Below are 12,283 nucleotides of genomic sequence, written 5' to 3' on the forward strand. Positions count from 1 at the left end.
CATTGCCTGAGAGATTTGTGGTTTTAAACTAAGTAAACACCTTTTGAAGGTCATCTGAGTCCTCTATGCATTAACCCTGTTATAAAAATGAGAGGTTTTAAAGGTCAAAATGGGCTGAAATGTGCAGAAGTTGTCAAAGGTTGCCGGCTTTTAAAGGGTAGAAGATAGAAACATTGTTAACCGTTTCCTTCTTCGCCCTGCAGACTCTTGAAATGTTTTCTACCACTACATGTGATGACAACATAAAAATAGAAATCATTTTATTCCATTAAGACACAAAACTTAAAACCAACCTACTTGTGCCTGCATTCACATAATCCCCTAATTAGCTCTCCACATTTATAACACTGGTTCACTGTTCACTCTGGCTGGCCTTCCCTAGCTTCTTGTGCCCCGTGTGTGAATTTCTGTTTTATTTACTCACCTGTTGGAATTTGTATCTTCGGTTTTTCCATTGGCCATCAAAGGCTTGCCTTTTTTGTTTGTGTATTTAACTGGCTTCAGTGTCCTACATTTGAGCCCTCTTTCCAGTGCTATTTTTTGTGAGTCAGCATGTGCTGTTGGGGTCTGTTTTGAAAGATTCATTGAAGTTTTTTACTTTTTGTTACTTTCTTGACTAAGCGCCTAACTGGTTGACTAAAGAAATTTCATTATCATAGCTTTGTAAAATGTTCTGCTCCGTTTAACCTAATTTGGAGCTGAAAAAATGTACTTACTTAATAGTTATATACTGAACACCCTGTTCAGTATATAACTATTGTTACCCAAGCATTGCACTAGTGGCCCCTGACTCTATTTTCATGTTGAATGCTCTTCAGGTGCATTAAACACAGCACATATGCACAATTTGAAAGTGCATCCAAACATTTTGTAATCATAGGCCATTATTCCATTGTATTATTATTATTAGACCACATCATACATTATTTAAAAGGTTGTCTTTTAAATATTTTTTAAAAGTCCAGTGTCATTCTGGATAAGTCAGCTGTTGTGCCGGTTTGCCAGACTGTGATGTTTTCTGAGGATTTGCCAGTAGATGGTGGCCTCTGCACATTATTTTCCACACTGTACATGCTGCTCCCAGTGAGCAGCATGTACTCCCACCTCACCTCTTGTATAATCTCTAATCCGTATTTACAAACACAATGACGTGTATCCTGTGTCTGACTTTGTAAAGCAGGAGGAGAACTCAGAGGTAGGTATTTACTCCACTCTACTGAGTGAACCATTTATTCTCGCTGCTAGAATCCTGCACCAACAATAGTCCAAGTCTGTGCAGACTGTAGAGCACAAGCTTATGCTACACTTTCACTTCTTAAACAGGAATTAAGGGTGGTACACACAGGAAGAGCTCGGTGTTGTGGAATGCCAGTAAATCGGTTTACTTCCTCTTAACACAGAAGTCTCATTTCTGTTTTTGTAAAAATATATATTTTGTGCTACTGATCCAGAAAATGGATGAGTTAATCATAATGATACAAGCAGACATGATGGGTATTGATCTTCAGCATGAAAGCAGTTAAGCATGTTTTTAAAATGTGAATCTGTGGTGGAGCAGTGGAGCTTTTTATCAGAGTTTAGGATAAAAATAACGTAAGGAGAAAGCATTCAGTCTGTGCCTAAGTTTAAAATATTTATTATCTGCAACTTAAACTGCAGTCATAACACCCAAAAGAAGCTGCTCTGTGGGGGTGAAAATGAATGCTATTAATTTTGAAATTTTAATTTTGAAAACTTTAAAGTAAGGAAATTTATATTTGGCTGATTTATTTCTTTGATGTAATAATGTTTCTTGGCAATAAATATTACATGTTGGAAATCCTGTTTATTTCCCCCCTTAACCAATTCCATGTTCGTAAGGAAAATACATTTGTGGCTTGAGCAGCAGAGTTGAGTATGTGGGTTAAACCATGAAAAACTTGACAAATGTTTTCTGCCAATGCCAAACTGGTTATTCTGCTCCTGAGGTGCTGACAGCCAAGTGCCTGATTAGCAGCACCCATGAGCATGGACCTGCTTCACCAAGCAGGCCACATTTGACTGATCTGTATAGGGTCAATGCCATAGGGAAACTTCACCACCCTGTCAAGAGTTGGAAACTGTAGGCAGTCCTGCAGATTTCCAGTCAAAGTTTGCAGGATGATATGGCTGGCAGCTCTCTACCCAGACAATCTGGAATAGACTGAAGACAGCTAATCTCTGGTCTCATAGGGCTTCCAATAGACCTGCCACGACTGCCCTTCGCAGCCAGGCCTGTTTTCCACGTTATGACTGGAGGCAATCTCTTTGTAGAGCAATATCGAGATGGAATTCTGCAACCAGAGGCAATCCCATATCGCCACAGTCTAGGAACAAGCTCTGTCCTCCAAGATGACAACGCTCACCCCCACAGGGGGGGGTTTATCAGAGACTACCTCTGGAATTTGGGATTTGGGAGTCCATGTAATGGCTTACCTGCAGTTCTGACCTGAACCCCACTGAGCACTTGTGGGATTTGCTTGGATGTGCTGTTCTTGCCAGACTGACCAATGCAACCACGCTGGCTGAGTTGAGACAAATACTGGCTTGATAATGGGACACCATCCTACAGCAGTGTGTGAACAAGCTGGTGACCAGCATGAGGAGGAGGTGCTAGGCTTGTTTTGAAGGAAGGTTCAGAGGAGGTGGAGGAGATTGTTACCATCATGGCTCATCCGGTCAAAATGAGAATGAACAGTCAGCAATCACTTGCAAGTTTCTCATTTTATTGAATAATGAGCAAAATAAAAGACACACATGGACTGCTATTTCTGAAAGGAAATAAAGTGTGATTTAAGTAACTCGAAATAATACATGAACTCAGTAGTATAAGGTGCAGTCCTTTTATAACGGGTGACAGGTGAGTGCAATTCAGGGCAAGCACCACACACGAATCAAAGGTGAGGAAAAGAAGCAAGGTGCATCTGGTGAAGTGAGTGTGCTGAAAGGTGAGCCTTTACAACAGGGTTGTCGAACTCCAGGCCTCGAGGGCCGGTGTCCTGCAGGTTTTAGATCTCACCCTGGGTCAACACACCTGAATCAAACTATTAGTTCATTACCAGACCTCTGTAGAACTTCAAGATACATTAAGGAGGTAATTTAACCATTTAAATCAGCTGTTTTGGATCAAGGACACATCTAAAACCTGCAGGACACCGGCCCTCGAGGCCTGGAGTTCGACGCCTGTGCTTTACAACAAGGCTGTTGTGGCTGTGTATGGCTTTCCACATGCTACATGCTTTCGTTAAATTAATACAATGTGAAATTACGATATGTCTTGTTTCTTCAGACTTCAGTCATGTCAATAAATGACACCAAACAAGAGTTAATTACAGCATAACCTGTTTGGCATTGGCAGAAAAGATCTGGGAAGCTTTTCATGGGTGCAGCCCACATACTCAACTCAACCCATTTGATGGGAAATAAACAAGCTTTCCAAAAGTATAAGATTTCTTGCCAAGAAGCATTGTTACAACAAAGAACAAGTTTCCTTACCTTTTGTGCTAAGTTTAGTTATAGGTGTTACTTCCTCATAAAAGAGCACCAGCTTGTTTTCTGGTCCCTCTCTCTTCAAACAAAACTGTATAATGATCGATCTGTTACGTTCCCCTGAGGGGTCTAGGCGGTGAGGGGGAAGTAACAAAAAGTGTCCGGGTCAGAAAAAGGAGACAAGAAGGCATAAGGGTTACATTAAAGTGTTTTATTAAAGTAGCTCAACTAAAAGAGACGGACAAGCCGCTAGCACCATTTAAGAAAACAAACAAAACTCAGGTGTTGGTCAATAAAGTAAAACATAAGCCAAAAAGAAAGAGAGCAGCTCACTAGCTGCAAACACCACAAACACTCAGCTCACTAGCTGTAACCACTCACATGGCACCCTGGCCCAGAGCTCACCTTTCCCTGGGATTTAATACTTTTGATTACTGATGAGAGTCAGCTGTGTAAAAGGGAAAAGTGGCACCTACTGATGATCAGTTAATCAAGTGAATGTGATTAGCACCCCCTCAATGTTACTTGGCCTCTTAATTCCTATGGAAGCAGTAAGGGTGTGTTTAACTTTTTATAAACAAGACCTCAAAATCAAGAAAACTGCATTGGGTGTTGGTAGACTGTGACATTTGAAAAAAGAAAAGAAGAAAGGAACACTCAGTTACAGTTGCTTATATGTTGTTGTTAAAGTTATCTGATAGGGAATTATTAGATGAGCTCCATGGAAATTATATACAGTGCTATATATGACAAATATACAAATGAAAAGCAATTACACGTTTACATTGTGATGCAGATTACCAAACGATGTGGGTTTCAGAATAATTTGGAAATATGATGACTAAAACCAGTTTCTCCACAGGAAAAAGGATAGTGTGAGTTTAGTTGTTGCTCTGCATTTGACCTCAATACTGTTTGGTTTCCTCTTGTACGTTACTGAAACTGTCCCTGAAACTGAAACTATAAAACTACTGACTATAGCAGTAGTTTTATATGTCCAGCTAATTTTATGTATAGTGCCACATTTTCAGGAGGAATTGAACAACTGAGGTCTGTTCTCTCATTATTTCACAACAAACTAAGAGAAACTGGAACATCAGGAGTTGATTCCAAGTGTTAAACATGCATTTGGAACTCTAACATTGACGTCCTAAAAGATGTCGATGCAAGTGAAAGACGCCATGATTAGGTTGAAAAGCAGAAAAAACCTATTAGATAATTTGTCAGGAGTGGCCAAATCAACAGTCTGGTACATGCTTAAAAAGAATGAATGCAATTGCAAGCTCAGCAACCACAAAAGCCCCAAGACCACTGTGCATGCTGACAGAGTTATTTCCATGGTTAAGAAAAACAAATCTGATGAAGTCAAGAACTTTCCAGTTTTATCATCATCAAAGTTTAAAATCAAGAGACATCTTCGTGCAGAGGGTTTACAACAAGGAACAAACCACTGGTTACATACAAGAACAGGAAGGCTAAATTACACTTCACCACAAAGCATCTAAAAGAACCTCAAGAGTTCTAGGAAAAAAACATTTGGTCAGATGTAACCATGATTAACTTGACAGGAAGAAAACAGTATGAAGAAGGAGAGAAACAGCACCCCAAGCCAAACAACATTATTGAACACAGAGGAGGCAGTGTCATAGTGTGGGCATGTAAGGCTACCAGAAGAACTTGGTCACTAGTGGTTATTGAGGATAGATTGTTGATGGAAGCAGCGGGGTGAATTCTGAAGTGTACAGGGCTCTGCTCTCTGCTCAGATCATCAGACAGTGCTTCACAGTGCAAATCGATAACGATTCAAAGCATACTGCAAAAGCAACCCAAGAAGTCTGTAGGTCTTAGATTTCAGGCAGGCTGCAAAGGTTTTCATCCAAAGATGAAAAACATACACTAGTTTAGAATATACTAGGCTAGAATATACATATACTAGTCTAGAAATACTTCTGAGCTTTTGTAAAATGAAGGACTATGCATAAAAATGATTATACTTCTCAAAGAGTTGATACAATACTTTTGCTTTCTGTGGACGTTTGCTTTCTGAAACTAATTGTGGTGGACGAAAATAACTAGGCCACAGGAAATAAACAAATCGTGTACCTTTGCCTGTTAACGTTGACCTCCTTGTTACCAATAAAGAGACGAGGCGTGTTTTTAAACCTGTAACGCCCAAAACATGAAATAACTGCCAGAAAATACTAATTTGTTAAAACCGGAGTGTTTATTATTTATTACATTTGAAAATTTACATTCATTATGTAGAGGTCTCAAAAACTGTGTTACAATTTACATGTAAAAAAAAAAAATACACGAGTCTTACAAAACTCATTTAGAAATAGAATAAATTAAAAAGAAAAAAATTCCCCGCTCGCGTGGAAGGCTGTGTGTAGACGGTCTGTATTGTTGGTTCAGTTATGCCACTTATTATATCGTTGCCTTGAAGATCTGAGACGAATAATCTGGATTTTCAAAGAAACACACAGAAAAAAAAAATATGTACATACAAGATACATTGAGGGAATTATGCTGGAAACAAGACTGTCAGCTTTGACTGTAGGAAGAAATACTATCAGAGTTAAACAGGAAATGCAGTGCAGAAATAGAGGCTGTTTGCCTACATTTTCTCAACAACATGAACCACATCAACCAAACTGTTGCATGGGTGCACATTATCAACTGGAGGATGGCAGTGACATTACTGACTAACAGGAAATGGGGTTTTCACACTAACTGTGTTATTTACGTAGTATTTAGAATATTAGAGATAACGTCAACAGTGACATTAAGCCATTACTCTATCTCTGTAATGTCTGTCCTCTACTAAAAGAAATGCTCCCTGACTTCTTCATTAGTTAGTTTGATTTTTGTACTAAATGAAATCAGGCTATCAAAATGAAAAAAGATTTTTATTTTTTATATTCATTATTAGTTTCTTCTTCACTCACCTCTTTTCACTCGCATGTTTATACACCACTCCACATTTAATCATTAGTCATTATCAACCTTCCCTGGCTTTGTGGTTTTGTGGTTTCTTCCTGTTAAAAGGGAATTTTTCCTTCTGATTCTCATGAAGTACTTGCTCTTTACCTTGCAATAAAGTTGCAAGGTAAAGACCATTTTTATTTGGCCCGGCTGCAGCTCACAAGCTGCCAGCCGCACATGCAACACACCACAATACCCAACAACCCCTTTTTCCCTGTGTTTTTAACACGGCGGGCGTGATTGTGGATGCCATGCAGGTGCGTCCGCATGGCACCACCTCCAGTTAGTAGATGACCTGCTCTACTTCCTGAACTACAACCACCAGATCATACCATACACAGTCGTTTCTTCTGTTGCAGTGTTTACATTGTTGTGTTCACGTAATCACAAACATAAATATATTCTTAAAAATGTCTGTTTAGGCTCTCTTGACTTGTATACAAATTCTTTATTTTTATTTCTACAAAGTCTGGGAAATATACTCTAAATCTGTATACTCCCATGCTTTTAAATCAAACAGTCAAGATTGAAGTGGCGTCTTCTATGTTGAATTCAAGGGGTTTAACAAAAGCATTGTATTAACTTTTTAGGGATTAATTATTTTTATAGATAATCGTCCATTTTCAGAGGCTCAAAATTAATTGCACAACTGGCACAAGTTTCATGTACAGGTGAGCTCTGTTCCCCTGATATTTCATTGCAAAATGAAGCAGACCTATCATCTAAAGCAGATTTAAAGTGTTGAATTTATGTTTATACAGTTTTTCACTATAATTTAAAATCTGAGTTCAAAAGAGATGTCAGTGCAGGGAGGCCATCATTAGGACAGCAAAAAAAAAGTAAGCAAAGGACAAAACTGAAAAATCTGGTACATTCTTAAAAAGAATGACAATGAAGACAACTGAAGTAAAAAATAGCAGAATCGTTTTCTAGGTAAGATAAACAACTTCACATGAACTAAGTGAATAAAACTCTTGAGGATGTAGGCGTATTATTGTTAAAGTCTACAGCTGCCAGTGGAGCCAGGGTGTTTATTGATGACGTAACTGGTAAGTGTACGTAGATACACTCTCCCCTCAGAATCAGCCAAATGCTGCAAAACTGATTCACTGTGGTCCACAGTGCAAATGGATAAAAACCCAACATATACAAAAAAAAGTACCCCCAAGAGTTTTTTAATGCAAAGAAATTGGATATTACTCAAGGGCCAAGTCAGTCACCTGATTAAATACACTTGTCATTAAATACAAAACCAAACCCCAAAAGACTCGCAGAGAGCAGCAACTGGAGGCGGCTTGTGTAAAGGCCACGCAGAGCATTTACTGCAGATGACGGAGAGTGGAAAGACAAGGATTTAGTGATGTCCATGGCTTCTATACTTCTGTCAGTCGTTGACTACAAAAAATTGTTCATCCAATAATTAGAGGAATTCCTTATATTTGACACTGTTATTTTGCATCATGATTTGTGAGCCTCTGGAAAATGGGGTATTAGGAAATAGCTAAACCCTTTGAATTGAACCTGAAAGCCTTCACTTTAACCACATCTTGAACTTTTCTAGGGCTGGTAAATAAAAGTAAGGACACTTAAAAAAGTTGAATTTCTTCTTTACTTGTCTCTGTGGTTTTTTTTCACACAGTTCTAGTTTCAGCCTTATCTGTTTTTACCTACATATGTTTCCACCAGATGTGTTTCTAGGTCCCTAAAACCACAACGTTTTCAGACAGAATGGGTGAATGTTTCTTTCTGGATAAAACTGATAAGACATAGATGTTTTAATTGTTTTGCTCCCTCAGCTCAGGCTACACATCCTACTTTAAATATCAGTGTACATGGAAGAAATTTTAGCTTCACCGCTGATTCTGTTTTGAAACCAGAAAAGACTGTGATGTTTGATTTTTGCAAGTGTGTTGAAAATCAAGTCTTATCCCTTTTCTATCTGTTTTGATTAAACTTAGCTAACTTAACCAATAGTTCCTTTCTAAACTGTCTATGATGATTCTTTGAAAGGCAATAATTTATTGTAGCAATCATGAGCCTGTAAATTACAGTTGGAGTCCTGTGTAATTCTCTGTTTGCTTTCGTTTCACTTTGTATGCACCAACAAAACACTGTTTTGTTTTTTAAACACCCAACAACGGTTGTTCTTTTCCCCAAAAATCAAAAGCCACATTACTGGAAACACTGAGGAAAATCCCCCAAACGAACAATGTGAAACGGTTTAATGTGTCATTAAGAGGTCATGAACAAATGTCTTTGGTTCAGCTGTTACTTAGAAGACTTAGCAACTGTCAAATTATTAAGTGGCTGTGATTATAGAAGTCATCTTTGAATCTATTTACCCCATGGTCTCTGTGAACGGGCGCTAGTGAAATAGGCTTAAAACTGTTTAAGTATCTGAAGTGCTGCGTGTACCAAAACATCCCCTAAATGTTTTGATTAATTTCTCCTCTGTTTGCAGAAAAATAAAAGACTATATTTACCCAGATGACGATTAGAGACAGAAGTATTTTGGCCAGGGCCACTGCCACATAGCCAGCTATGCTCCACGTGACCGGCAGGTCCAGGAGTTGTGTCAGGCAGGGCGGACTGGTCGGAGCTGTCATTGTTGTGTTCAAATAATTCAGTGTTGTCAGCGGAGCTGTGGGCACGCACTCTGTATTTAGACGACATAAAATAAAAAAATCACTATAGCACAAAGTGAGGTTATTTGCATATCAGTTTGAATTGATTTCAAATTACTTCCTGAAAAACTGTGATATCAGTTATGCAGAATTTCTGCATTTGGGTTACAAATGTGGTTTAATTAAACATTTTCCCATTAGAAAATTTTTTGCTTGAATTAATAAAAGAGGCTGGATGGAAAATATGCTCTTTAAATGTCACAGTGGAAATGGAAAAAGTGTGATTTCTGGAGATGCTTTTCCTGCCTTTTGATGTGGCATCATGACAGTTTGCAGAGGTAAGGCGGGGGTTAAATTATGTAAGACTGTTAGATAGATTTAACTTCCTGAGACTTCCTGAGACTTGTGTGAGAATTATATGATGCACTGGCTTGATTGCCACTTACACTTACAGGTCTGCTCAGTAGTGTTTTATACTTTGTTAAGCAATGATGACTTTATTGTGTTGTAAAATCATTGTCCCATATGAGGACATATCTGTATATATATTTTACAGTATATTTAGGTTTATCGTATACAGTTTCATTAACACCTCACTGTACATTTATCAATAAATACATTTAAATTAGCAAACATTTGTTCAATATTCACATTTCCTGATAAACCTTTAACATTCTGTATATCCTACAGAGCTTTAACTGCCCTGTACGAAGACGATGCTTTGCCATAATAAACTCTGACTCTGTCTCTCAAGATCAGCAAATATGTCAATACATTGTCTAGGCTCATATGTAGCTCACTTTCAATGCGCTACCTGAGGTAGCAAAAACTCATATTTCTGCCAGCAATATTTAATTGAAAACTTACCATTAACGATCAGGCTGACTTTGTGATTCTGGTTTTGACGCCCTACATTTGCGCTGATGACACACTCGTAATCGCCTGAATCGGCAGGTGAAACCTTAAGCAGAAGAAGATTCTGCTTCTCCCCAAATGTGACCTCACGAGAAAAGTTGTAGTACACTGGATCCTCACCATTACCCCTCCTGATAATGCCATGTTTATTCCCATTGTTTACCTGTTAAATAACAAACACAAGCAGTTTTGATGTTTACAAAATTTACATCTACAAAATACAATCGACACTTTTAAGCCTGAAGTAAATGACTAACCTTGTACCATGCCACAGAGAGGAAATTGCTGTTCTTTTCAGCAACTGGACACTCAAGTGAGACATCTTCATTGCAGCATCTTTCGATATCGATTTTACTCTGGCTCGCATAATGCAACAGCAACAGCTGAGATAAACAAACCACGGAGTTCAGAGAGAAGAGAGCTACAGTTTGAATATTTGGAAGCACCTGCAAAAAGTTTTGATGATGCTCTAAAATTCAGATTTAACTCACCTTGATGACCAATGTCAGCCTGCACATCTTTTACAAGTCAATCAACACTTAAGTTCACTGTAACAAGTGTTTCTCATTTTCCTTGAAAGTGAGTCATAGTTTACCAGTTTCCTGTAAAAGGGGCTTTTTAAGCCGAGCATATTAATAGGAGGTATTTACTGAGTGGAAAAGCATGCCCCCGTGTGGTGCAGTGTGTGTGTATACAGTGTAACACAGTCTTTGCTGCCTTCCTGATTTCTTATTTTTTGCACATTTGCCACACTAACACGTTTTAGATCATAAAACAAAATTTATATTAGACAGAGATAACCTCAGTAAATACAGTTTTTAAGTGATGATTTCATTTATTGAGGAAAAAAGGCTGTCCAAAAACTTTGCCCTTTATGAAAAAGCACACATGGTTTTTTCCACTCTCGTTAAATTGTAGATTAACTGTTTTTTTGGAAAAGCTGAGTTCAGTTTCAGTAGCCATGTCCAGGTATGATTAATGAGAGAACTGCTGACTCAAGGAAAAGGAAAAGCTGCACATCATGCCACCATCTGAAGAAACTCAAGAACAAATATGAAACAAAGTCATTGATGTCTATCAGTCTCAATGCCACTTATAAGGCTTTGAGACTTCAGTGAACCATGCAGAGAGCCATGACTAATAGATGGAGAAAACTTTGATAAGTGGTAAGCCTTTCTATGAGTGGCCAGCCTACCAAAATAGATGACTCATCCAAGAGGTCACAAAAGAACTCAGAACAACATCTAAAGAACTGCTTGAACCATGAATTCTGCTCTCTACCAGGAAAAACGTGTCCAGCCGACTGTTTGTACCTTGAAACTCACGCACACCTGGATCATGCAGTAGGACAATGATCCAACACACACCAGCACAAAAAAATAATAAATGAATAAATAAAATGAAGGTTCTGAATTGGCCCAAGTCTGGACTTAAAAGCTATTAAGTTGTTTTGGCATAACCTTAAACAGGCCATTCATGCTCAAAAACCTCCCAGGTGGACAATTTAAAGCAATTCTTTAAAGTGTGGGTCAAAATGTCTCCACAGTGATGTGAAAGACACATATCACAAAAGCTTGATTGGAGTTCTCTGCTGCCAAGAGTGGCACAACCAGCTAGGGGGCAATTACTTTTTCAGATAGGGCCAGGCCAGTTCAAAACCTGCATTTTGTACTTAATTGTTTTATCTCTGTGTAACATTAAAATGAAAGCGACTGCATTTATGAAGGCAGAGTCCAAAGCATGTCCTGCAAGGTGAATGGGGCCAAGCACATTCACACTCCTCAGTATCGCTGTCTGTTAAAGTCCAGACAATGATAATGCTGCCTCACTTAATAGTCAAAGATAAAAAGTCCTGAAAGTCTAAGATAAAAAAGTGCAGCAGACACAAGTGGATGATATGTTAAAATACCATACAAAGTGTTAAGTCATCCAATTTTGGTTTTCACCATCTGAATGGAGTTTAAAGAGATCATCTGAGATAAAAATGAATTTTTAAAAATAGCAGCAGCACCACCTCCTCGGCCAGAAATCTGAACAGCTCCGGAAAAAAGAGCAGCGTCGGGGACAAGGTTGTAAAAATTGTGAGACTTTGTTCTCACGCTGTCCTGCGTCAGAGATAAATATAAAGTCCAGCTTCTCATGTCAGATCAAGTCATTTTAGAATAAAATACATTTTGTGGCATTAATCGCCATCATTTTAGTATAGAGTCATGCAGACAGAAGTAGACCTTTTCAGTCTGTGGAGACACTTG

The 12,283-nt window shown here is 38.5% G+C and overlaps 1 protein-coding gene across 2 annotated transcripts; it reads right to left on the reverse strand.

Annotated features, from left to right (window-relative positions):
* Positions 1-2,022: 2,022 nt before the first annotated feature.
* On the reverse strand, positions 2,023-10,758 carry LOC146494346 (uncharacterized). Of its 2 annotated transcripts, XM_085145592.1 has the most exons (5): positions 10,523-10,752; positions 10,289-10,414; positions 9,984-10,194; positions 8,976-9,148; positions 2,023-5,969 (listed from the first exon to the last, which is right to left on the reverse strand). In XM_085145592.1, exons 1-5 carry the CDS (start codon positions 10,547-10,549, stop codon positions 5,919-5,921), a joined length of 588 nt encoding a protein of 195 aa, XP_085001718.1. In that variant the 5' UTR covers positions 10,550-10,752; the 3' UTR covers positions 2,023-5,918. The 2 variants fall into 2 exon arrangements, with proteins under 2 accessions (XP_085001718.1, XP_085001717.1); XM_085145591.1 differs by lacking the exon at positions 2,023-5,969 and having other exon boundaries at positions 7,675-9,148; positions 10,523-10,758.
* Positions 10,759-12,283: the final 1,525 nt, after the last annotated feature.

The sequence above is a fragment of the Neolamprologus multifasciatus genome, chromosome 20 (assembly GCF_963576455.1).
Source record: "Neolamprologus multifasciatus chromosome 20, fNeoMul1.2, whole genome shotgun sequence".
Taxonomy (NCBI): Eukaryota; Metazoa; Chordata; class Actinopteri; order Cichliformes; family Cichlidae; genus Neolamprologus; species Neolamprologus multifasciatus.

Bases quoted from the DNA above. Each gene is read 5' to 3' on its own strand.
- LOC146494346 (XM_085145591.1), bottom strand. From the start codon at position 10,549: ATGTGCAGGCTGACATTGGTCATCAAG. The intron at 10,415-10,522 runs GTGAGTTAAATC...TGTTTATCTCAG, and splicing joins GGCTGACATTGGTCATCAAG to CTGTTGCTGTTGCATTATGC. The intron at 10,195-10,288 runs GTTAGTCATTTA...GTTATTTAACAG, and splicing joins TCTCTGTGGCATGGTACAAG to GTAAACAATGGGAATAAACA.